Source organism: Homalodisca vitripennis, unplaced genomic scaffold (genome assembly GCF_021130785.1).
Source record: "Homalodisca vitripennis isolate AUS2020 unplaced genomic scaffold, UT_GWSS_2.1 ScUCBcl_140;HRSCAF=1361, whole genome shotgun sequence".
Classification (NCBI taxonomy): domain Eukaryota; kingdom Metazoa; phylum Arthropoda; class Insecta; order Hemiptera; family Cicadellidae; genus Homalodisca; species Homalodisca vitripennis.
Window position 1 is genome coordinate 133,531 of NW_025776260.1, and position 27,742 is coordinate 161,272.

Here is a 27,742-nt window from a genome sequence, read left to right on the forward strand (position 1 = left end):
AATTATTAAATAAACTATAGCTATATCTAGACTACGTGTACTAGAATAACGAGAATTTGAACTAAGTTAACTAAGCTTTTTATGCATCTTCAGAGAATGAGTTTTATTGATTCACCAGTATAGTTGTAAATTTATTTACTCAATTTTCAAGAATAATTTTAGATAGATTTGAGTCAAAAAGTATTTTAATTTAAAATTAAAAAATAAATCTTTTGATCACTTGATTGATATAAATAGAAAGTTTGTAGGTATTATTATTCTTGTTTATTCGGTATAGGCTTTAATTTGGTATTTGAAAATGATTTTATTTATTTAATCTTTACAAATAACAAGTAAGCGGATTCTAACAATGTTTGGAAAATACAATTGGCCGCCGTGTTGTTAGATTCAACCTTTTTAGCTCAGGGTTGTGGCCTTGCGTTCAATAATGAATATTTGAATAATTAATAATTTAATTTACAATAAGACCTGCACTTGGCTGTCGCGTGATAGTTGTCATGTGTTTTTGGTTTATTATTTGTTTTGAGACACATGTATTTTGATATATTTTATCTATATATGAAATTTTTTAGGATTCTTGAAACATCAAAATACCACACAAAATTTGTGTATAGGCCTACAACAAAACTACACCGAATGGTGGGCGTAAATGTTACATTCTGTTGCTAACTTACAAAAATATTTGTATAGTGCCAAAAGTTTGCTATCAAATTTAATTGGAGGGAATATATTGTTTTTGAATATTAAGACGATGTAATAATCTTGAAATTATGCAAAAATATGATCAAAAGTAAGTGATGATTTTCTGAAAGTACATTAAATCTTGCACTCATGTGTGGTAATTGAACCTTACATACAGCAGGTGAAATGTTATAAATTTACTTTATAGTGATATTCTCCAGATCATCCTAAATATATCACTCAAGCTTTCAGGGATACGTAATTCTTTATTTATTGAGGAGTAAATGTATGGAATACACTGCATTGCTCAATAAATATAAAAATGTTTTAACTTATATATTAGTTACAATAATATATAATAATAATAGTTACAATAAGAATAATTCACTAAAACGAAATAATAGTACATATTTCGTAGAAAATAGTTATTGCTACAGTGATATTTATTCTGATTAATATCACAGTTATCGAGAATGTGATCTAGTTTCAGTGCTGTTATAGCTACTTTTATATATTTACTCATACTCTTGTTAATTATTTTAGATTTTCATACCCTAGTAATACGAGTTACATTCATTATGAACTAGTTAAATTAATAATATTGTATACTTAGGTAATCTCGTATTATATAAATATTGTATTATATAAAATATTGGTTCCCCGTTGTCAGTAATGAAATAGTTTACGTTTACTACAATTTCCGGTAAAATGTTTTTAACTAAAGTTAATTTCAATGTTTCAATGTTTTGTGGACTAGTAATGATCACCTACTCTACAACGTTACTGACATATAAAACATGGAGACTTTAAAATCCAATTTTGTCAAACAAGGAACATATTAACAAACTCAAAACTCCACATACCTTCCAATATTGAGCTATTAGTATATTTTATATCAGATCTTTTTATTTGCTACATTTATATCAACAACAGTTTTTAAACATCTCATTTCCCTAAGGAACTTATTTTTTAATTAATGGGACTCATTCTCTCACGCACAGGTGCTAGGCACCTATGTGAGGAAATATTTCCACAAACATTAGAGGAGTCTATATGTAAGTATTTAATTTTTTACAATGTTATATTTTGATTTTAATTCCTAAAGTAATGTTATATTATGAATGTAAAATTATGCTCCTACGACTACTAAATGTTTGTGTCATATTGGTAAAAAAGTTGTTTTTGATTTTTTTTATATCAAAATGTGTTTTATATGAATTGATACACCACATGCACTGGATTGTGTGAATTTAACTTTTGTTAAAATTATTATTATTCTTGTTTTAGATAGGTACATTACATTTTTCACCTCTTAACCTCCTCAATCCTGGAAAAGTGTTGTTCTTTTTATTTAATTGTTTGTATGTAACTTTAAAATTTAATGAAATATTTATTATAACATTTAGTTAGAATAAGGAGAAATGGAGAGTAATGAAAAATACTTTGATTCAATTACTTGTACTGCTTTATGTCTCCTATACAGGAGATAATTCGATCGAAACCACTTAAGAGTACATAAACAGTAAGGAAAATAAAACTCTTATTTAGAAAATACTGTTTATTATAATATATAATTTGTTACTGAAAATTTCCTTAAATGGACTTGAATTATATTTCAACCAAACAATATGAAAGGTGTCAATAATAAGTCTATAATATATACTATATGATAAATTATAGGTTCCTTGATAAATAAAATAACTGTAAATCACACGATTTATCTTAACGTTCTTAAATAAACTAAAACAGATTTAATTTCTTTCTCTCAAAAAATACATTTCGGGAAAAAATTAAATAGTCACAGCTCGTTATAAAGTAAACCTTGCATGTTCAGCACCTTATTCTTGCTGTGTTTGCTGAACGATCTGGCATTTCTGGCAAGTGTAAAGTATACTTGGCCAGTAGTGTATATGGCGGATGGCTTACTGTTTTTGTCTTCTGAGGAGGAGACAGAGAAAATTCTGAGTTGAGTTCGTCTTTATCTGACTTTCCTTGGGTACCGTATGTGATTTATTGAGTATATTCTTCCCTGAACTGCGTCAAGTCCAATATGTCTTCTCCGTGTGTTTTAAATTAATTTTTGATTTTGAATCTCTCCTCTATTTAACCCATCCAATCAATTTTGAATCTCCTGGTTGGGACATCTTCGTCATTTTCATAATCATGTCTTCAGTAGGCTCCTTATTTAGCTCAAAAGTAGGATCATTGTCCAAATCGTCTTCGTCATCAAAAGCATATATATCGCTGACGTTTTAACGAAGAAAATTGTCCACGATGTCTTAAAATTGCTGGGAATATGTAAAAAAATAGAATACTGGGTTAAGAGGTTATAAAAAATGAGGTTGTTTTCCAGTTAAAAATACAGTAAGCATGTACAACATTTTTATTTCTCATTTTTATGCTAAGGATAAGAGAACAAAATAAAACATTACTTTTCAATCGTTATTTAATATTTATTAACCGTACAATAGTGTCTTTTAATTTTAATTTGTAATTATTTCTTGGTAATAACAAGGTAATATGTCTTATTACAAAAACAATCCAATTTTATAATTTCTGTTATGTATTAGAGTATAATAGAAGTTGTGTTCTAGTTTTGGATCTATTATCTTAAAACAATATAAGATTTACTTAAAGCACATAATATTTTAATACTTAATCTATTAAAAAAGTTATTCACTCTTATTACTAAATCTCGCATTTAGTATGAGCACACGTCTTTAAATTAACCATGAAAACCTTGCCTTTTGTCTTGTACACTCTTTTTTATTTCTATTGTTTTAGTTTTACGGGTTGAGTGAGAAACAAAGCGAGTAGAGTTTGAGAGAAGTTTCTAGTAGTAGGGTGAAGTTGGTTGTATCAAAGTAGTTTTATAGAAGTTTCGTGTTTTATTCCGTAAACTTTAATTTCTTTAACTAATCACATCTCTGTGTTAGCCTACAAAACGTAGTTTATTATAAAATTATTTTAAATATGTTCAAGAAATGAAATGAAATGAAATGAAATGAAAAATGACTTTATTAGAGGCGAAGTTAGGACCATAAAGTCCTCTCTACCACTTAACTTCAACTTAAGAAAAGGTATATTTACATATTTTTACGTGGTTAAATATAAATATGTTTCAAATTTGATACGGAAATATATTTTCAATTTAATCAAAATTAATGATAAGGCGGTAGTCGTGGAAGTGAAGAGCAGGATTGAGCATTTCCGTGCTGCAGATCTACTCTCAGTGTTGTCTTTGTGTTCGCGGAGTTTCAGCGGAGTTCAGAGATTCTGTCACCAATATATTTGGTGGTAAGACGGCTTGCAGGAATCCCACTTCAAAAGGAATGCCAGAATTTGTTCCCAAATGTCTGATGAAAATTTAAATATCCACAGGACCTAACTTACTCCGTTCTGACAGAATAATCCAGCTGCGTATCCTGATAGTTTTGATGTGTAGTTCCATGAACACCATCGAACTTGTTTCAGTTCATTGTGGTTTTTAGAGAGTTCTATATAAGCCATTTGAATTTGTAATAGGTTTTCACATCTCCGTGTTAGCCTACAAAACAAAAAAGGTATATTTACATATTTTTGTATAATTAAATGTAACATATGACTAGACTATATTATTTGATGTGAAAATAAATGTTTAATTTAATTTCACTTAGAAATGAGTGGTCTATATAAATAGGTTGTCGTCTTTATAAATTTTTCCTCAGGAAAACTCATAGCTGTATTGGGTAGAAAAGGCAGGATTCTATAGTCATGTTATTTAGACACTTTTTGTGTGTAGAGGCTTGGTCCTCGTTGGAAGAGGGTATAAAAGATTATTTTCTCATCAAAGTCAGTATATACAGATATGTCCTAAACCCCTCTTGAGATTTCCTATCAAAGAGGCATTCCTCCACTGGTAGTGACAAAATCAATGATAAGGCGGCAGTCGTGGAAGTGAAGAACAGGATTGAGCCTTTCCGTGCTGCAGATCTACTCTCATTGTTGTCTTTGTGTTCGCGGAGTTCAGCGGAGTTCAGAGATTCTGTCACCAATATATTAAGGTAAGGCTGCCTAATTGCAGGGATCCCACTTTGAAAGGCATGCCAGACATTGTTCCCAAATGTCTGATGCAAACCTAAATGTTTATAGAATCAAACTTACCCCGTTCTGACAGAATAGCTGCTTACCCTGATAGTTTTTATATTTTGATCATGAACACCATCGAAATTGTTTCAGCTCATTACGTTTTTTAGAGAGTTTCCATCTACGCCATTTCAATTTTTAAGAAGTCTTACACACTTTTATTTTATACATTTTTAAAGTTAAAAGTTACAAACCTTTTCTCAAATTCTGATCGATACATCCAGGAAACGGATACATAAAACATGTTATCCATTAATTTGGTCTTCTTGCTTTTTAACACCTGATGAAGAAGTTAGGTTTAATAACCCGAAACGTAGTGTCCTATATTTGAAACGTAATAAGACGTCAAATGTCCAAGATTATTTTATCCGTTAAAGCCATACGCCTAAATAAAAAATCAGTTTACAAAGAATTTAGAATTGCATAGAAAGGTTCTCTGTGAACGTCTCCAAATACGTCATCATTGCCCACCAGTAACAGAAGTAAATGTAGTACAATTTCTATCATTTCCGCCAGACTGTCAAATATTGGTGCAAGCAGATGTTCTACACAACCCGTCATCGAAGAACAATCATGGCTTCCTTTCTCATCAGATATCTCAATGTTGTCTTGAATATATGGTAGCCTTCGTATCTGTTGTACTGCAATTTTACTACGAAAATAGCAGCTATGGATTAACGATTTATATATTTTCTAGCTACAAATGACATATGACACTTAATAAATAGTTTATTTATTGTAGCAGATTTATAGTAATATTATAAATGGGTAAACTATACACGGTATACTATTACTGAAAAATTGGAACTAAATAATTCATAGCTAATAAAAATAATAACAGCAATATTAATATTTAGCTCAACAATATATTTAAAAATTTTGTTCAATTTTAGAATAAATGAAACGAGCAACATTCCCGTTCCTCGAAAAATTTTAAAATGTAAGATGAATAAAATTTGAGATATTAAATTAAAATTAGTACAGTATTTAAAATTTTGAATATTAAGTGGAACAATGGCTTTCTCCAAACGAATACCACATTAATTTTACTTTACACCTTAAACATAGATCTCGATGCTTGAAAAGACTGTCTTTGGCCTTACACTTATTAAATATAAGATCTACTTCGCTAGTGTTACAAAAGATTAACATAACATAACCCCTTGGCAACTTTTTGGGTGTAACTAATTTTGGAATAGAATAGAAAGTAGAACTAGAACTGTATCATAACTGTATTAAAATAGATAGGTTATTAGAATTAAATCATTATATCCCCAGTGCAATGTTTATGAACACCACGCACCTTTATCCTCTCAGGTTTGATAAAAAAAACACTATTACTATTAATTACTATTACCTCAAAATAGCACTTTTAGGGGAAAATGGATGTTTGAAATTTTGTAAAATAAAAGTTATAGGGCGTGTTACATTATATTCAAACAATCTTTAACCCAGATTATTTTTAGCACAAGTAATTTGACACAAAACAAGTTTTAACATGCTCAAAAATAAAACTTATAGGTGATGGAAGATGGATTAAAAAAATTTAAGTTAAACATAGGGTGGAATTTCCCCATTTTGAAATTCCACTAGACATCCTAAGCCAGACTATTCGTAGCAAAAAAATATAATTAAGTACATTTAACAGCATCTACAGGGAGGTTCCAATAAATGTTAAAAACAATTTTCACGTTTCATTGTATTTTACCACTTTCCTACTCGTGGACAAACAATATAGTTCTAAGACTAGTAATAAAATCAAATTTATGGAGAAAGGCAAGTTTCATCCCCATTTCCTGTATATTAAAATCTCATTTAAATAAACACTATTAAACGGCAAACTGTGCTGAATTGCACACAAATTTTACGTAAATATAAATACGCTATTTGTAAATGTCTGTTATTATTTTAAATAATTTAAAAGTCTTTGTTATTTTTATATTATGTTTAAAACAGGACTTCACTTGTTTTAATGTTTATTGTTGCTAATATGAGATTAACCCTAACACAATTGAGTGTTGTCAACAAATTTCTATAATGAATTTCTCGTCAAATGGACAAAATTTTTGTCTATAGACGTTGCTTTATCGTGTGTGGAGGATAAAAGAACTAAATTTTTTTATACTAAATAGTCAAATGAATGACGTTTAATGTGTGTGTTAAAAGTGTATAAATGCAGATTGAGCATTAATGTTCTGTAGATTATCCAAACTACCGGTATTGATTTCTATGTAAAAAATGATTTATGAGATCCACCGTTGAGAAGTTGTAAAATCACTCTGGTTTAGAAAGGGTTAGAACCAATAGAAGACATTTTATATAACATAGTACATCCTTTTAGGCCACGATTTCACTACCGTTCCAAAAAATGTTAAATAATATCACCTTTTTCTTGGTTATATATTGGTTTCATATTGAAAAGGCATCACATTTTCAGAAGATCATAAGTTTATCCAGGAACTTATTTGTTAGGATTTATAACACAAATAGAAGAGTTCTTTTTACATATGACCGCGTTGCTACTAATAGGCGCAGCAGAGGTTTCATCCAAAATTTAAATTTCATCCATATCTCATTTCGTTATCTTAAGCCTTCTAAACACTATTCTACTTAGTTCGTCGTTACACTCGACTCGGTCGGATGGCAGAGTTGGGGTTTGATATTGTGTAGTGACGGGCGAACAGTACTACACCGAGTTGGTTTACCATCTCGGACGTAAACATACGTCAACCATAGTGCAACAGACGGTGTGATCTTAACTTTGGGTACCAAACTACAGCAGATGCTACAACAGTAGCCTTGCACCTTATCGTACATTGTATTTTCAGTAGTTGCAAGTACTTGGCTGTTTTGTGTACAGCTCATTAAGTAGAGTTAAGTCCGCCAGTGATGAAACGCAGCAAGATATTAGTAAGTCTAATCAAAAGAAGAAAAGAAAGGTTATATAATGTCTGTTCAATGCTGATTAATAAATGTACTCTGTGCTTACAAGAAATTTTATTACAACACTCAGAAATGCTTTCTGTTTATGGGATGTAATTTAAAAGGATTACCACAATAAACTAAACAAAAATTGCCCAAGCGTGTAGTGCTCAAATTCCCGGAAGCAAATTATATCTCAGGCAACTTTGGGTTTCACAAAAACAGTTATATATATATATATATATATATATATATATATATATATATATACATATATATATATATATATATATATATATATATATATATATATATATTTAATATAACATGCTAAAATGATTTCAGAAATTTGGAGAAGAAAAGTGATGAAAGAGATCTGCTTAAAAATACTGAGTATGTATACTATAAACGTGCATTATAAATATATATTATTATATAAATGTTTGAAATTTACAAAATCTTTTGTTTTGTACACTCTTTCTTGTTTCTGTTGTTTTGGTTTTACGGGTTGGGTGAGAAACAAAGCGAGTAGAGTTTGAGAGTAGTTTCTAGTAGTAGGGTGAAGTTGGTTGTATCAAAGTAGTTTTTATAGAAGTTTCGTGCTTTATTCCGTAAACTTTAATTTCTTTAACTAATCACGTCTCCGTGTTAGCCTAAAAAAACGTAATACATCATAACATTGTCTTAAATATATTCATGATATTAAATATATTTACTTAATTTTGTGTGATTAAATGTAAAATATGTTTAGACTATATTATTTGATGTGAAAATACATGTTTGATTTAATTTAATTTAACTTAGACATGAGTGGTCTATATAAATAGGTTGTGGTCTGTATATATTTTCCTCAGGAACACTCATAGCTCTATTGACCAGAAAAAGAAGAATTCTATAATCATGTTATTAACAAGAATTGGTGTATAAATGCTTGGGTTCTCGTTGTCTCGTTGGAAGAGGGTAGAAAAACATTATGTTCTCATCAAGAAACTTCAACTGGCTGAATATTTTGATTGCTCATTTAGTTTTCTAGAGTCTGTATGTACATATGTGTCCTAAACTCCTCTTGAGATTTCCTATGAAAAAGGCATTCCTCCACTGCTGGTGACAGTATCTATGATATCGCGTCAGTCATGGAAGTTATGAACATTATAAAGTCTTTCCGTGCTGTAGATCTACTCTCATTGTTGTCTTTGTGTTCGCGGAGTTCAGCAGAGTTCAGTCTCTGTCACCGATATATTTTAGTAGTAAGGTTACTTAATTGCAGGAATCCCACTTCAAAAGGCATGCCTGACATTGTTCTCAAATGTCTGATGAAAACTTAAATGTCCGCAGGAACAAACTTACCTTCTTCTGAAAGAATTAACTATCTTGATAGTTTTGATATTAATTTAGTTGTAATTGAACTATTGAATTTGTTTCAGGTCATTACGGTTTTAATACATTACTATCTACGGCATTTGAATTTTAATACGTTTTACACACTTTTAATTCATACCTCTTAAAGTTAAAAAGTACAAAACCTATCTCAAATTCTGATTAATCCATACAGGAAAGGGGTACATAAAACGTTGTTATCCATTACTTTGGTCTTCAGGCTTGTTGACACCTGATGAAGAAGTTAGGTTTAATAACCCGAAACTTAGTGTCCTATATTTAAAATGTAATAAGACGTCATATGAACAAGATTCTATTATCCGTTAAACCCATACGTTGTAAATAAAAAAATAAAAAAAAACAGTTAACAAAGACTTTAAAATGTATAGAGATGTTCTCTGTGAAACTTCTTCCATTACGTCAACATTGCCCGCAAGTATCAGAAGTAAACGTAGTACATCTTCTATCATTTCCGCTAGACTGTCAAATATTGGTGCAAGCAGATGTCCAAAACAACCAGTCATCGAAGATCAATCATGGCTTCCTTTCTCATCATATGTTTCAAATGCTGTCTTCAATACAGTATATGGTAGCCTTTCAGAATTTGTACCTGATGTACTCCAATTTTAATAGGAAAATAGCAGCAATAGAATAATGAATATCTACATTTTCTAGCCATAAATGACACATGAACAAACACTCAATAAATTGGTTATTTATTGTAGAAGACTTTAAAATAGTATTATAACAGTAAACTATATTTGGAAAATCTTCCAGAAAATTCAAACTAAACAATGCATAGCTAATAATAGTAGTTTTAGCTCAACAAGTAAAACATTTCATCTTTAATTTCAGCCATAAAGTTATATTTAAAAATATTGTTAAATTTAATAATGAATTAAACAAGCATTCCCGCGCCCTGGAAACCCAAAAAGTAAATTTTTAAGTGGTAAATAAAATTAATAAAATATTTTAAATTTTGAATGTTGACGGGAAACATGGCTTAGCTTTATCCAAACGAATACCGTAATAATTCTGTACTATACATTACCTAGATCCTTTTAGATCCTTTACGTGGTCTTACACGTATTCCAAATAAAATCTACTGCGCTAGTGTTACAAAAGACTAACAAAACCTAACCCTGTGTCAAATGTTAACTAATTTTAGAATGGAATAGAAAGTACACCTAGAAATGGATCATAAATATATTAAAATAGATATAGATTTTTAAAATTATATTAATAAGGACCAAGTGCAATATATATGAACACCTCGCACCAACTTTTTTAATCTCAGTTTTGACCCAAATGAACACTATTACATAGCCCAAAAAAGCACTTTGGGGAGAATGGGGCTGTTTAGCATTTTTTGAAATTAAAGCTAAACATAGGGAGTGTTACATTTCATTTTAACCCATAAAGGACTGGAATTATTTTCTGTGGAATTTGAAATTATTTTGTATTTAAAAAACCCTTTTCTATAAGCTTTTTTGTTATTGGAAAATTATTGATTTTATTCTAGTGATGTATCTATATCGAAAATTTGTGTGTGACCATATGGTCACAGTAGGCTTTTAAGATACCTTTTCCGAATAAATAAACAACCAATCGCATTATATGAAACTTTACTTTATTATTTACTTTAAAACCATTAAACTATTAAGTAAAGTAAAATCAGATTATTATAAAGTTTTTGTAGACTCCAGAGTGACATATATAGTAGCCTACTGCAGTTTGTGATAGTTCTCGAAACATTTTACACACAGGCCGACGTCACATTTTTTGCAAGCTGTTCTTCCTACAGAACTGCACAATCTATTTGCGCACCTCCTGCGCTTTTCTGTTGGTATTACATAGTGATGTAGACCATCGTAGCGTAGACTATTTTTATTTTTTGCAACGAAGACCTTTCTTGAAGTACTTGGGCCGGGAAGAGCTGGAGGAGTCTTGTACCTTGTTAAGTAGCATTGAACTATTTCTCTTCTAAATGTCAGTTTTGTCATTTTGTTCCCTGACAATCTGAGAAGTCGCCAAGCATTAGTGGTGCCCAGATCTATAAGCCATGTAAACAAAGGCCACCACCACTTCTTTCCCCTGATCCCAATTCTGTGGGTGCTTATGTCCTCATCCATAAGGTCCGTCCCTCCCATGTGGTGATTATACTGTTTTATCACAAAGGGTTGTTGAATGTGGAGATATTTCTTTTCTGACTGAGAGAAGCGCTTCACACTAGCAATAGGCTCAATACCATATGATGTCGATGCGACTGTAAACAACACTATTGTCTTTCCAGCGAGCGACAAATATGCCATCTTCTTTTTCTATTTTACATTGAAAGCTTCCTCGAGATTCATTTTGCATATCTTTTTTTGATGAAAGAGGGCAGTCTTTTGGCAATCTGTTGATTCGGACAGTTCCTGTAGAACCATAACCTCTATCTTTCAGATGTTTCATCAGTGCTGGACTTGTAAACAAATTGTCAAAAAACAACTGGTAGGGTAACTCATCTTGAGGTATTTCATCCAGCATTGATACAAGAGGAGCTGCTGATTTCCCAAATAGCTTTGAATATGTTTCATTTGTTGTTGTGTTCTTCCCTTGAAAAATCTCAAAATTGATCAAGTACCCAGTATCAGTATTTAGGCTCCAAATCTTGTAGCCAAAACGGATAGGTTTCCCTTTCAAAAATTGCTTACATCCATGTTTGCCATAGTACTTTACCATGGACTCATCAAAACACAAAAACTCAGATGGTACAAAATTGTCAAGACATTTACATTTGAGTAAGTTCATAAGTGGCCTCATTTTCCACATTTTGTCATTTGGAATTGTCTCAGAGTTATCTGCACAGTGCAAAAAGCGCATAATTTGAATAAATCTATCACGTCTCATTGCTTGACAGACCATTTCATTTTTCATATCTAGTCCAGAATCCCAATAGCATTTCTTACCAGGCAGTTCATTGTATCCTGACAGTAACAAAATTGCTAAAAAGCATTTCATTTCTTCCTCCGTAACCTTTGGGTCTGGGCAGTTTTTGAATAAAGCGTACTTGTTTGTATTTTTAACTAGCAATTCAATAACACTGTTGTTGATGAATAGCTCAAAAAGTTCAACTGGGCTTAAAGAACTGAACTTACTGTAGTTGTATGCTTGAAAAGCAAGAGTCTTCTGAGCTTCCATGTCGCCATCAATCCAGGTTCGATGTTTTTTATCTTGTAGTTCCGTGCAACTTGATTCAACAAGATTACAAAGTCTTCTTACTCTTATTTCTGCGGGAGCTGATAGTTGTCCACCGTTCAAATTATTTATGGTACCACCTTCGTCTTCTGGACCAGAGTCTTCATCAGTGAGGATATCATTTTCTGGGGGGGCAATAAAGATGTCAACGTCTGAGGTGTCGAGATTCCCGTCATCAACAAAGTTTTCAATTACATCGACAGCTTCGGCTACAGTAAATATCCCTCGGCCAGTGACAGTTGTTGCCTAAAACAACAAATGAAGGATAATAATGTAATATATATACCTCACAAACATGAGAGGCGAAATAAAAATTACTGGTAAAACATATTCAATATTATTGTTTTTGTTCATATGAAAGCCTACTGTGACCATATGGTCACAGTAAAGTTTGAGGTGGCCTATGACATAACCTAAAACTGACATAGCATTTTCTTTAAAACATAACCAGTTAAAAGCTTATGAAATAACATAGGACATATTTCAGATATGTTTATCTTATATATAAAAAAGTTATAATACTTACAACCAATTGTTGTCAAGAAAATCAGCCATGTTGTAACATAAGTAAATTTAATACTTTACTGTTCCTCACAACTGAAACCAACCATCAAACAATAACACTACAGGTGAAGAATAACTCTTGTTCTGTCAGCTGGCTAAGAAAAAATCAAAACCAGCTTCATGAATCAGGCATACCAACCCAAAAAATAAAATACTGAAACTGTGACCATATGGTCACAGTAGTCTCTTATGGGTTAAACAATCTCTAACCCAGATTATTTGTAGTACAACTAATTTGACACAAGAAATGTTTTACATGTTCAAAAATAAAACTTTTAGGTGATTTAGGATGGATTTAAAAAATTTAAGTTAAACATAGAGTGGGATTTTCCCGTTTTGAAAATATCCAAACTCAGCCTTTTCGTAGCAGAAAATATAATTAAATACATTTAATAGCATCTACAGGGATATTCCAATAGGTTAAAAAGAATGTTCACGTTTTATTGTATTGTACCACTTTCCTACTAGTGGACAAAAATCATCTTTTTCTAAGACTCATAATAAAATCGAGTTTATCAAATTTAGGAAAGCTAGTTCTATCCCCATTTCTTCTATATTAAAATCTTTTTAAGTAAACAGAAATCAAACAGCAACCTGTGCTGAATTGCACATAAATTTGACGTAAATATAAATACACTACATATTTAATACATATTATTTTTTATTTCTGATGATATTGTAAATAATTTAAAAGTTTTCGTTATTTTTAGATTATATTTCAGAAAGGATTTCACTTGTTTTAATGTTTATTGCTGATTATATGAGATTAACGTGTTTACGTCGTGTTGTCAACAGGTTTCAATAACGAATTGACGTCAAATGGACAAGTTTTTTTGCCTATAGATAAAATAGATAGATGTCGTCGTTATCGTGTGTGAAGTATAAAAAATTATATTTTTTATATTAAATAGTCAAATGAATGACGTTTAATGCATATGTCAAAAGTGTATAAATGCAGATTGAGCTATTACTGTTTAGTAGATTATTCAAACTACCTGCATTGGTTTATTTGTAAAAAATGTAATTTATGAGATCCGCTGTCGAGAAGTTGTAAAATCACTAGATAGAGTGAGAATAAATAAAAGGCGTATTATAGAACATAGTACATTCTTTTAGGCCACGAACTCACTTGTTTCAAAAAATGGAAAACAAGATCACCTTGTTCTTTTATATTGGTTTGATGAAAACATCACAATTTCAGAAGATCAGAAGTTTATCCAGAAACTTATTTGTTAGGATTTATAACACAAATAGAAGAATTTTTTTTACACATGACCGCGTGTCTAATAATAGGTGCAGCAGAGGTTTCATCCAAAATTACAATCCATAGCTCATTTCGTTCTCGAGAACCCTTTTCAAAATTCTAAATTTTAGATTACTGAAAACTCAAAACACGGTTTTAGACAACTTATTGTCTAAACTCTATTTGACTTGGTTCGTTGTTTCACTCAATTCCGTCGCATGGCAGAATTGGGGTTTGATATTGTCTAGTGGTGGGCGAACCGTACTACACCGAGTTGGTTTACCATCTCGGACGTAAAACATACGTCAACCATAGTGCAACAGACGGTGTGATCTTAACTTTGGGTACCAAACTACAGTAGATGCTACAACAGTAGCCTTGCACCTTATCGTACATTGTATTTTCAGTAGTTGCAAGTACTTAGCTGTTTTTGTGTAAAGCTCATTAAGTAGAGTTAAGTCCGGCAGTGATGAAACGCAGCAAGATATTAGTAAGTGTAATCAAAAGAAGAAAAGAAAGGTTATATAATGTCTGTTCGATGCGGATTAATGTACTCTGTGCTTACAAGAAATTTTATTACAACACTCAGAAATGCTTTCTGTTTATTGGATATAATTTAAAAGGATTACCACAATAAACTAAACAAAAATTGCCCAAGCGTGTAGTGCTCAAATTCCCGGAAGCAAATTATATCTCAGGCAACTTTGGCTTTCACAAAAACAGTTATATATATGTAATATAACATGATAAAATGATTTCAGAAATTTGGAGAAGAAAAGTGATGAAAGAGATCTGCTTAAAAATACTGAGTGTGTATACTATAAACGTGCATTATAAATACATATTATTCTATAAATGTTTGAAATAATTTTATCATGTTATCGAGCCACTATTTATGTAAAAAAGGTTCATTGTTTACAACTTCTTTTAGTTACCAAGAAATAAAAGGAAAAAGAAAAGACACAATCTAACTTTATAGCTTATTTTAACATTGTTTGTTTTTCTTGGTCAAAGATATCACTAACTAAATTGGGTACTTGTACTTCACCTGTGTTATGTTCTAACAGTAATGTTGTATGTTTTCTTTTTGAAGTAAACTTGTAATGCAACATTTTCAAGTTTTGTTATTTGTGTTGACGGTATAGACAACCCAGCTTTATTACATTATATCATGGTCAAACAGACAACATGAAACTGAACGTGTCAACTAAAATATTCAAACAATACTGATTCGATTGTTTGCAGTAACACGACGAGTAAAGATAATATTATTCACGGGTCGGAGCTTTGTTTGTAACAGACTAGGTTCATTAGTGAGTGGGGAACAGCAAGCCAAATATTTGTGTAAATCTTCAAGCAAAACGGGACTGTCCGATTCCTCAGATCGGGTTGGATAGTATATGGGGTTATTGATAGTGTATAGTCTTCGTATTTGGCAAGTGTAATGTTTCCTACAAACAATATATGTTTATGTTCAACATGATGTGTATATTCAACATTAACAATAACTTTCCCAGAATATGTTATGTATCCTACCGAGAGTTTTAAAACAATACCAATGGCGCAGTGTAGCGGGTAAATCGCAAGATAACCAGATCAATCAACGTCGAGCGTGGCTGCTGCTTGGATGGGTGACCGCTGAGCGATCCTGTGCTGCCAAGCAGTCCGCCGGCCCGGCCATTGGTGGAGGTTCGGAAGTCACCTTTAAGCCGTTGGCCCTCAGGTTAAGTGTTGAAAGAGCTTCTTAACGTTAACTTTGCTTGGTAAAACAAGACATCTTTACTTTACTTTTTACTTTAATGTTGTGTTTCAGTTTCGTAACTGTGTCCACCGACAAACGTCAAGTGCAATGATTACTTAACTGTGTTCTACGTCCGCCTGTCTGCATTTTCACCGACCACTGCGGTGACGGCAATAACGCAATTAATTGCCATTATTAAAATATGACTTAATACCTCGTACAGATGATGAATGTCAATAAAGCAATAAGAAATACCAACTAAAATTTAAATGTCTACTAAAAAATATGCAGTAATATATATATATATATATATATAATATATATATATAACGTATATATATATATATATATAAATATATATATATATATTACGTATATATATATATATATATATATATATATACGTATAAGGAGTTTAGTGATGTTTCATTACAAACAGATTAAATACAGAAGTTCATTAGTATAAAACGGATCATTTAAGAAGTAATTCAATATGATAGACTACGTTTATATGATCTAAATGAAAATGAGGTTACTCTTTTGGTTTTGCGTTTACTAAAAACACATACACATACACATTTTACTAAAACACTTACTTTGAAGTGAGAAAACCCTATTCAAATCTATTTTATAATAATATCACTGTTGTCAAAGAGGTAAAATGGTGCTCATTTTCAATTACTCTTTGATATTCGCATGAGACATACATTTACATTTCAAAGAACCTAACATGGTTCTTTTAAGCTTTCTTTATGGCCTTATTGCTGTAATGTCAACTGCACGATTAATGTTATTAATTTGTAAAGGAGTGAGTAATTAAAAGACTCAAATAGACCTTGCAATTTACACCGGCGGAGCGGACACAGAAATACGTGGTGTTACATGGTTGCTGGAAGAGCATGGAGTGAAAGAGAAAGGCTCTAGTTTGTTGGAGAGGGATGATCCTTTTATGTGATTGGTTAGTAGGATCACCTGACTTGCTCCGCCAATGCAACGTTTAATAAATAACCGCATGATTTCTAATATCAACATAATTAATGAACAAGAATATAAATTTTAATAACAAAAATAGTAATACATATAACAATACATTACAATTGCAAAGAATGAATATTATTCTATATATTTTGAATAAATAATCACAATAATTATTTGTAAGTTTTTATATAATTATTAATGTATATCTATACGTTTATTAGTAATTAAATTGGCGTATGTAAACTAGAGTTTATACAGACGTGAGCGCTAAGCGTAAAAACATTATTATTAAATAAGAAATATGGTAAATAATAAGATGTTTAATTCTAAAGCGTTTGTTGTTGAAGTTAAAATTGATTCTGTAATGAGCAATCACTACACTGAAGTACATCAATAGCTCCATGTAAGAGGAACTTAGTGACATATACCTGGTGGTGGATTAATACAAGTTACCAAATCACATTTCTAGCACATCACAGCACGCACTTGAACAAACATTTCCAAACTAATCCAACAGTTTCTGGGAACCCAGTCTAACGTGAAAGCTGGGAATCCAAAATAATATTGTATAGCCTAAAATACAAGAGCAGCCCACACGAAAATTGTCCGATTGTGGGAGTGTCTGAAGTTCCTTTCTACATCCCACGTTATAAACTGAGCCAGCTTTACATAAATAGTAATTACTGATCCTTCTCCACACTTGTTAAAGCGAACATCATCAATTGTTGAAAAATAAATAAAAGCTGCATTTGATTTCAATTGTGCGTTTTTTCAAAAATACAAATCAAGCAGAGTACGTGACAGTAGCCACGTCACATCAGGCACAGCTAGTGGTCAGCAGCGGTGTGACGTCACCACCTCTAGTGTCACTAGACTATTTTCGTGTGTGTAACAATAACCGATATCAAAATTTTTTATAGTAATGTCTAATTAATAGGATGCAGGATAATAAGAGGTCACCGTTGAATCATGTATATCTTAACTAGTACCGAAACCAAAATAAAGACCAAATTAAATAACGTTATAGGAATTTCAAAATATAGTATATTTATGCTGTTTTTATATCTAAAAACCAACTGTATGATGATGAATAAATCTATAGGTATGTGTTTAATTTAGCAAGCAAAACAGTGTAGGTTTATAAATGTTTACTTAAACATGTCTAGTAACAAATGTAATATCGCCATTGAGTAATGTGGCTATTACTCAAATGTTATAAAAATAAACTTCTAACAATATTATTATTTAATAAATTAACTATGAGAATGTTTTTTTTTAATTTTGTTGGTTTAGATATTCCTAATCGATAATATGGCACCCTGTTTCAATTGTGGTAGTAGCCACGTACTATATTGTAGCCCTACGAAGACATTAATTAAATGTTATTTTCTTTTTCCTCCTTGCATGCCCTCTCACATGAAAATTGCAATACGAGGTATTAAAAATTGTAATTTTTGTTAAACATTGAAATGAAAAAATTTATACTAAGAGATTCTAGTATAATCAAGTAATCTAGAATCTAGTAAGATTCTTTATACTTATCTTGAAATTACACATGAAATTCAACAAGAATAAAACTTCTCCGAAAGTAACTAATTTACTGTGTTTTTAACTTAAAGACTATTCCAGGTATTAAATTATGCTCTCAAATAATTAAGTTAATAATATGATGCGGTCACTAGTACATGACTAACTTAATATAGACCATTGAAACTTAACATATGCTGGTAATATTTTGCAAATTTCGACAAGGTTACATAGCCTATTTGAAAACTATTTATACATTTTAAATGTTCATATTGAATATAAAGCATGCAATTAAAGAAGGAATTTTTTATCACCACATTCCACGTCATAAAAGCTTAAATAAGCGAGGCGGAATCCGGGCAGACAAAAGATGTTGGGGGTCGGGAGGAAATAAAGGCAGAAAAATATCTTCGCTCTTATTTTTAATCTTGTATGATTCCATAAATAATAATGTGTGTTTTGGCATTATTGGATAAGCTAAGAATCTATCTAAAAAATGTGTTTTTAACATATTTCTTTAAAACAATACAACATAAATTTTTAATAGGAAATACATAGGTGAGACAAAAAATACCATTAAATGTCACTACTCAAGAACTACAGACAACACAAAAAAGGAATATTGGAAAAATATAAGATTACCCAAAATTGCTTGTCTAAAAATCATTACATTGAATGGCTCAAGCCAACATGACACTCAGAGAGTAGAATCTTTAAAGGCAAACTACTGAGGCTTCATTCATGGAATTAACAAACCAACCGTAAGTCAACCTTTGATTTATGTTAGGCCACTTTGTCTACCAATATATCAAAAAATAAGTACACAGGCATCCTAAATATTTTAATAATCAAGCAAAATTTATACACACACAGCGATATTAAGTTCTAGGACTCTACTGTACTCACTCGTTCCTGACCTGACGAAGAGAAATGTTTTATCTTTTCCATCTACCGTCATCAATTACTTTAAACCAAGAATTAGCCTTTAATATAATTTAAAGCTCCATTTAATGGTTTCTGTTATCATCATGTTTCAAACTACCACACAATCCAATTGTTGGAACGTAAATATAAAATAAAATATGTTGAGAAATACTTGATTAGTAGTATGTAAACGAATAGAGCTTAAAACTAAATCATACAGTAAACTTTAAACCATATATAATATGACAAATATTCCTTGTACAGAAAGTATCAAATTGATTAAAAACTGTTTTCTATTCTCAAATGTATTAAACCCTCATCAAAAGGGATACATTTGTATTAATAAGGAATAATATAATATTTAAAATATCTAACGTCATTTAATGTATTATATTAATATATAAAACTTTCATAATATTATAATTTATTTGCCACTCTTTATAAATATGTTTAGTTTTATATTTACTACCTGACATGGCCATTATTCAATGTGGCTTGGTTATCACACGATTCATTTCATATAACAGTTATGGAATATTATGTATTGTAATAAATGTAATTGCAATATTTATTATAAATATATATATATATATATATATATATATATATATATATATATATATATGTATCATCCTTTAATTTCTGATATGTATATGTATATGATATAAGTTAGGATATTATATATATATACATATTAATATTATTATATTCAAATAATAATATGAATATTATATTCATATTTTATGAATATAATAATATGAATATTTTATATATTATATATATATATATATATATATATATATATATATATATATATATATATATAATTTACTCTCGTCTTCGAATTTTTTGTTCTACATTACATTTTGTCAGGCTCTCGATTAAGAAAAATGTGTATACAAACACAGGACAGAGAAGCCTACTTTAGAAAAAAGCAAGCTAAGATGGATTTTATAACAAACCTAAGAATACATTAAAATTTAGATAGCAATTTTGTATTTTATATTCATTACAGTACTAACCACGGACTGCGTACTTAATATTTGCTCGAATAAAATAATATTATTATTAAGATAATGCATTTGTCTATGCTAACAGTGGGTTACAGAAAAGTTTATTAGGTGAAGTGATGTTACTACTATATGCTTTCAAGACTATAAATGTAAACGCATTGAGCGCTTTTGTTAAATAAATTAAATATTAATTGTTATTGTGTTAAAAATATGTTTACACACAATTTTTGATTTCATTTCACACGCTTTATAAGTAATTCAGCCAATTTCTATAAAAACCATACATTGGCACAAGAAAATAACTATAAACTTTTATTTAAACACCAACAATTTAGAAATTTTCCAAATTTATTTTAGAGTATTAAGAAAAGTTGTTATAACTATTTTTCATATGCTTTTCCTGATGTTCCTTTTTTTAATGGAGCTTTTGTCATACATAGCTCATACATTTATATAGGTCATTACAAAGCTGTTAGCAATATTGCAAGCTTTTACCTGAATATTAGCTGGTGGGAAAAATTCAATAACTCTATAAAGCCTACGGTATTGGAATACGTATTTTATTGAAATACTTAAACTCATTATTATTTATATTAAATTACTTTTAGTTATAGTACATAGTTTTCTGATGTCGTTCTTAAATATTTGCAGAGTTTAATTATCTAATCGCAAGCAATTAAATTGATATCAAAAATAAAACGCGCAATCAAGTGAGGTCAGAGATTGCAGAATAATATTGACTGATTGCAGTTAAAAAAATAACACAAATTAGGTTAGTTGCATAAAGGATATTTTATTCCTCAACTATTAAAAAGATTTCCATCCATTAATGATACCATTGTGTTTTAAACCCTCTCAGTTCCATGTAACGACTCCTGATCAGGACATTCCACGTATTGCAAAGTAACAATACGTGTTAATTTGGCGTCTGGGTTGAAAGTAAATTACTTTATAGAGCGTCATTGACGTCAGAATTGCTTAGGTTTCGTACAATTCAAGTAACTGTCTCAGCATTATCGATGCCTTTAAATTTAACAATCGAGTTTTTTTTTACAACCAAAGGTAAATTTATTTACGATAATTGTGTTTGAGACCTCCGTGATCATTTTTTGGCTTCGGTGAAAACCGACTAAAGCCTGCAATAGTGCCTTTATTGCTCTTATAGCTAATTTTGTAAACTGATAAATTAGTAAAAGCATTAAGAAAATGATAACAAGGTTATATCATTTTGCTATTTCATTTATTTTCCTGTAGTGGGTTTTTATTTATTTATCATTTTTTTAATCACATAACGACCTAATAGAAGACATAATATTCACTAAGCAGTCGAACTATCTTGCTTCAAAATAACAAATAACGTTATAAGTGATTTAACAGTAGTTTCTAAATCTATTCACTCAATTACTACTTCAATGTATAGTTTTTTAAGATCTACTGTGAAAATATTCAAATAAAGGATAATACATGGCACTAAACTTCTATTTTAGGTTATATTAATCTAGTTTACAAGTATTTGTGTATTTTTCCACATTTATTCTGCCGTAAAGATAGTAGATACCATATCATGGACTAAAATCACGCAACAAATTTTGTGCTATGGACACAAAGTTAAAACATGTGTTGAAAATTCAGTTGGAATATGACGAAAATGTAATTAATCGTGAATAAAGGCTTTATTCTAAGACTTACATAACTGAAACAATACAATAATTGTACGTTTTATTATAACATGGGTAGGTATTTATTATTTTGTGGTTTATATCAAAATATTTTAGATTTCATATCATAATCTTATCTCTTTTGTGAAGATTTTACTTCTTAAACACTTCAAATTTAAGCGGCTGCTGACTAATAATGACCGTAACTATTCGTGAGAAGCTTTCACGTTTAGTTAAATTTTCATAGAGCCACTTTGCCACCCATTTTGTAAATTTGTCTAAATAGCATAAATTTGTTGCCCGTTTCGGTCCATATATGGTACTATAACTTACATCATAACTACATGTGCACAAATACAACTACCACATCCACCATCAGTCTATGGAGATGTGGGTGTAGGCTTATATTGTTTAAAGACTGATATGAAGCTCAATTTAACTAACTTAAATTTGAATGAGGCAAGATATCTCGGGAAGTATGTAATGTGTGTTTTTGAAATTTTATGACAAATTTCAAATATCTTTTAATTTATAAAATTTCAGTCGAAATTAAAGTTTAAAATTTAAATGAAGTTTAATTATTAAAAATTTGAATGCCTAGGCATTGGAATATTTAGAGCGTCGCTAACAAACTATATATTTTGTTTTGCGGAGGATGTAACCATTTCTTTGCCGAATGATGATCTTTTGTTATATCTGTCAATTATGAAATTTAGCTTTAGTCTAGAAAAGGATATTGAATCTTACTGAAGTCAGTTTCGCAACACTTGCAGGGTATATATTATGCACAACTCACTAAAAGGCCAATAACTCTCAATGCTGGCATTTAATTTTAATCGTACAACTTTGAAGTATAATGTGAATACTTGTATATGTTTATATAATTGTAATATTAATTTGTTGAAAATCGACTTAGATGAAATTAATTATTAATTGTGTTTGTAAACATCTTAACTTACGAGTGATCAGTTGTATACTGTTATAACTTTAAATAGCTGCCATATTTAAGCTTTAACAGCTATAAACAAATAATTCAGTATAATGTTTTTTTTATTGTTTTATAATTTTAAGAATATTTTAAATTGTAATTTTTGTTCAAATACCTGAGATTAATCTTTGGCGAAAGGATTTCGTTGAAAAATTTATAATACACATTTTTAATAAAATTAAGAAATAATTTGTTATCTTGTATAATTTTTTTAACTATATTGTTCTTTTTTAATTTTACTTTAAAGGATTTCCATATTCACCATTTTGATGACTTAAAAGCATAGCACACAATAATTTTTCCTCATATTTATTACTACGTATCTATGTGCATCGTTTAGAGAATGTATATTTACGCATTCAAGAGATATTGATATTTGTATAAAAAATAGTGGCCAGCGGTTAAACCACACATTTTTCGTCCTATATTTAGAGATCAAATCTTGTTGGGAATAATGAGCACTATAAAAAACCCCGGATTTCCGAAATCTATCTGATTTCAATAAGCAGAGTTTAATTAAATCTACCCTAAAACCACGATAACCTGTATTAAATATCGTCGTATTGACTTTACATTATTTTATTTTTAACAATACTTTAAAATTGTGTGTCGCATCAAAAGTAGTCTATAATAAATCGCAACGTTCCTTACTGTGCCCTAGTGTTGGAATAGTACGGAATTTGTTATATAATAAAACACAAAATCGTAGTTTTTTTAATTATGGGGGTGATATTATTAGATTGGTTTTATAAATGAATCCTCATACGTGGCAAAGTTGTATAGTACGAGAGTACAGGAATAGAGATAAGAACCACTAACAGAATGGGAAACCTAGGTCAGTAATGTCCAAACCGATGTTTCTAGGTCAATATTGCAGTTATAGTATCAATACTAGAGCACACCATCCAAGATAATCAAGACTCGTAACGCTGTATTACGTAGCATGCACTTTCTATAGTCAATAAATGCTTGACACACAATCTTCAGAATGTTTACAATGTCATAATGACTGATTCCTGTGAAAATGTATGGAAATATATTTGCGTGTTGCGAAATATATACGCTTGGTTGGCTTGAACTAGAATGTTGAAACTTAACCATTGCTGATGTTTTAATACAACCATTAAACATGATACAATATAAGGTACGTATTTATGAAATGTACGACACCGAGCGTTCAAAACTCTTTGCACAATGAAAGTATCTTGGAAACTGTAAGAAATACAGCAAAGATTTAGCGAATACAGTTGTGCGTGATAGGGGCAACAATCATGTATGGATAAGTTAATTATTGTTTGCGTCGTTCACTCGCTGTGCTCAAAAACAATTAATTTTCAGTCATAATTCTCAAAATATCAACCCTCTTTAATGAGTAAACATTTATTACCTTTTTTTTACATACAATTTTAATGAAATTTCTTCTAGTTTTTGAATATTATAATGAAACTGGATTGTTTAAATAGGGTCGACGAGCTCCACTGCCCTAGACATTCTTACTTCCAACATGTTAAGTTTTAGATAACAATACACAGATATCACTTTCATCAGTATCGCACTGTTATTATGATAGTAGTACTACTCTAAAAACAGGTCTAGTACTGTTTATAAGGCAAATACAAGCGTTCATTTAGATTGTAAATATTAATCCTAGGGCCACCCTTTGTTTATTCTAGGTCTTGGGTGAGAGTATTCGTGGCGCCTTACTCGGACTTCCATATGAGCCTGGTGAATAGCCAAATCTGCATAAATTTACAGCTTATTAGTTAAATAATATTTTATCTATGCAAATAATAATTATATAATATTAATATGTAAAACATTTATGTGTACAATATTGTATCTTTATGTATTGTACTGTAAGGGAATTGATTACCATTATGAAATTCAAATCTGGGTGACGTACGATGTCTGTATATAGTCTGTAAGGAACGTATATACAATATATGTACATATATATGTATATATCCATTCAATTAATTTGTAAAAGAAGCAATAGCCTTATTTAATTTCAATAAACATAGAATCACAAAAAATACTTGCTCCGCCGGGACTCGAATCCGGATCTCTCACTTGTCGGGTGAATGTGCTACCATTACACCACAGAGCCCTCACTTTTTACGATTCAAATATTTTGTATTTGGCTGTTTCTTTCACATGTGTGTTTAAACTACCAAATTAACATATGACCGGAAGACCAAATACCTGTCAAATGACATTTATTTACATTCAATTAATTCAATATATATATATATTGGATGCAAACTGCAAACAATAGTAGGTATTTTAACACTAGATACTTAGATTGAGTCGTTATAATTAAATGTATTATTACAATGTTTATAAAAAGGGAAGTATAACGGGTTCTATGCGGATCCTTTTAACATAAAACATAATAAGCTGAAATAACAATATAGTATTTTAAAATCCAATTATCAGCAAGAAATGACTGTCACATCTTAGAAATTTTAATTATTAATAAATATCACATTCCCTGGTATTTAAATCTGTCTGTAATTTAGATACCCAATGCCACTGGTTTTTTACGTATCATTTTACTTATTATGAGGACTTAGTTTTATTACTGAGTAAATATTTCCATTCATATACTCAAAAAATTATTTATAAACTTCCTGAAATCGTTTCCGTAGTAACACGTATAACTAGACATATTATAACCTTTTCCCCTAGAATAATAATCTGAGAAATTGCAATTGGTCATAAATAGACTTGTGCACTACTTCCGTGAGTAACTAAATATTCAGGACACGTAACTTTGACAGGGGCCGCCTCCTGTCGAGATTCTTTTAGAATGATTTCGGGCAATATGTCTAGTCATATCAAGAAGGGGAAGCCAGCTCTGTACCAGTCCCTCCATGTCAAGACTACCAACTTCCCTTAAGGGCATTGGGAGCCCCGCCAACTCCAACAGTTATCTTCTCCAATAGACTGACTTATAAATTAAACTTTCCCCTCAATATCTCGAACCAAATTTTAGATTCAATAATGGTGCGCATGTATCCCATGGGAGTAGGCTCCATGGGGAAAGTTTTACAAAGGCTTATTGGAAACCATAATGGAAAATACAAAATTTAAAAATTAACGGAAACCTTAAAAAACTGAGTAAAATCATGTGCCATTTTAAAATAAGACGTAGTAAACACACGTAGCCTATTAAAATAACTATTCACTTGAAACTTTGCATGAACCCTAAATTAAGCCTACTAGGCGACACGTGGTGTGTCGTACTCCTAACTTGTATAGTATAGGTCATAGTCTAACTGTTAATAGTCTTATAGTATAGGTCATACTCTAACTAGAATTACCCCCCCCCCACGTTAATGTCGATACATATATGTCTGGCTTGATTTTAACGTTCGATAGATGTACATCTTTTGGTCGGTGTCATTCTAAAGTTTGGTTTGAAATAAAAGCATAAATATAATGTTGTTAATTACTCTTAATTTTACATTAATTTTGATATTTCTTCGATGTTCTCTTAAATAACAAAAAGTATTTGTAACCATCTCGTTGAATCAAAACTTTCATATCAGTAAATTTAAAATAAGTAATCAATACTTGTAGTTAAAATTATGATAACACAGCAAAATACTATGTTATATTATAACATTTTCAACTGAATATTAGGAATATTATCAAATGAAATGGGTATTAATTAATACGGGAAGAAGAATAGTAATACCCAGTAATAATCTAATAATGATTCATAATGTTGGATATTCTGTAAATCCATCAATCTAAATCTTTCTATTACACCACTTTTAGCGTGTGTCTTTTAAATTGATTCTATCAGAAAGATCTATTTTACTGTACTCAATTGAACAAAACCTTTCTTTAGGTTTTATTTAAAAGTTTACATTAAATGTAAATTTTACCTATTGTAATTTGCACTACTTGTAGCTTCCGAATGCAAAGAGAGCGACTCTCGATGTTCCAGCAGTCAGTGTGTAAGTACACTCACCTGTTGTGATCTCTTCCTCGAATTTTAGGACAATTCGGATAAACTCTAGACTAATAGAAAAATATAATGAAATAAAAGCAGAGGAAATTTAAATATGCCAAAAAAATACTTTCGTCCTCTTTCATGCAGTTAAAATCAGTGTAAAGTTAGGGAGTTAAATCGCCAACAACGATATTAATTTTCCTAATACTTATATTATTATTTTTGTACTGAAATAATTATGTCAATATATATGTATATTCCAGGTTAAGTTCTAGAGCGAGTTTTTTAGTTCTAACTTCGCCTGGTAAAATAAGACATCTTTACTTTATTTTAATTTTAGAGAGATGTCTATGTGATATGTCAGGTTCAGTGCTTATTGTAATTTAGGTCGTATACATTTCCGGTTTCAGTAGATTCACCACAGGGCACAATTTATTTAGATTACATAACATTTTACATTTCATTATGTGAAAAAAACGGTTGCTCCACCGTGTTTGGGGATCGTGTCTAAACAATCGCAGTGCAATAAATTGTGCACCTGATGAGATAATGAGAAAACCTCTTCTTCTAGATCACATTGCTTTCTAGATGTCTAATTTTAAACGATACAATAATTCATTCAAGCTTCTTTGTGGCTAAACCTTTTGGATCTCTTGAGACGTCAATGACTCCAGATTCCGGGATTAAAGTCTGTCAAAACGTCAAATTGTAGATACTAACAGTAGTTTATCACCTGTAACGTTATTTGGAAGGTGAATTGGAATTGAACTCAATATTATTATTGAATCAACCCTTCTTAC

The 27,742-nt window shown here is 30.5% G+C and overlaps 1 protein-coding gene across 1 annotated transcript in view; it reads right to left on the reverse strand.

Annotated features, from left to right (window-relative positions):
* Window positions 1–11,346: 11,346 nt before the first annotated feature.
* Window positions 11,347–27,742, reverse strand: part of LOC124370382 (piggyBac transposable element-derived protein 2-like) — a 40,847-nt gene continuing 24,451 nt past the window's right edge. Inside the window, exon 4 of the mRNA XM_046828667.1 lies at window positions 11,347–12,591. Coding sequence (XP_046684623.1) covers window positions 11,347–12,591 — 1,245 coding nt within the window. The remainder of the gene's footprint in view (window positions 12,592–27,742) is intronic.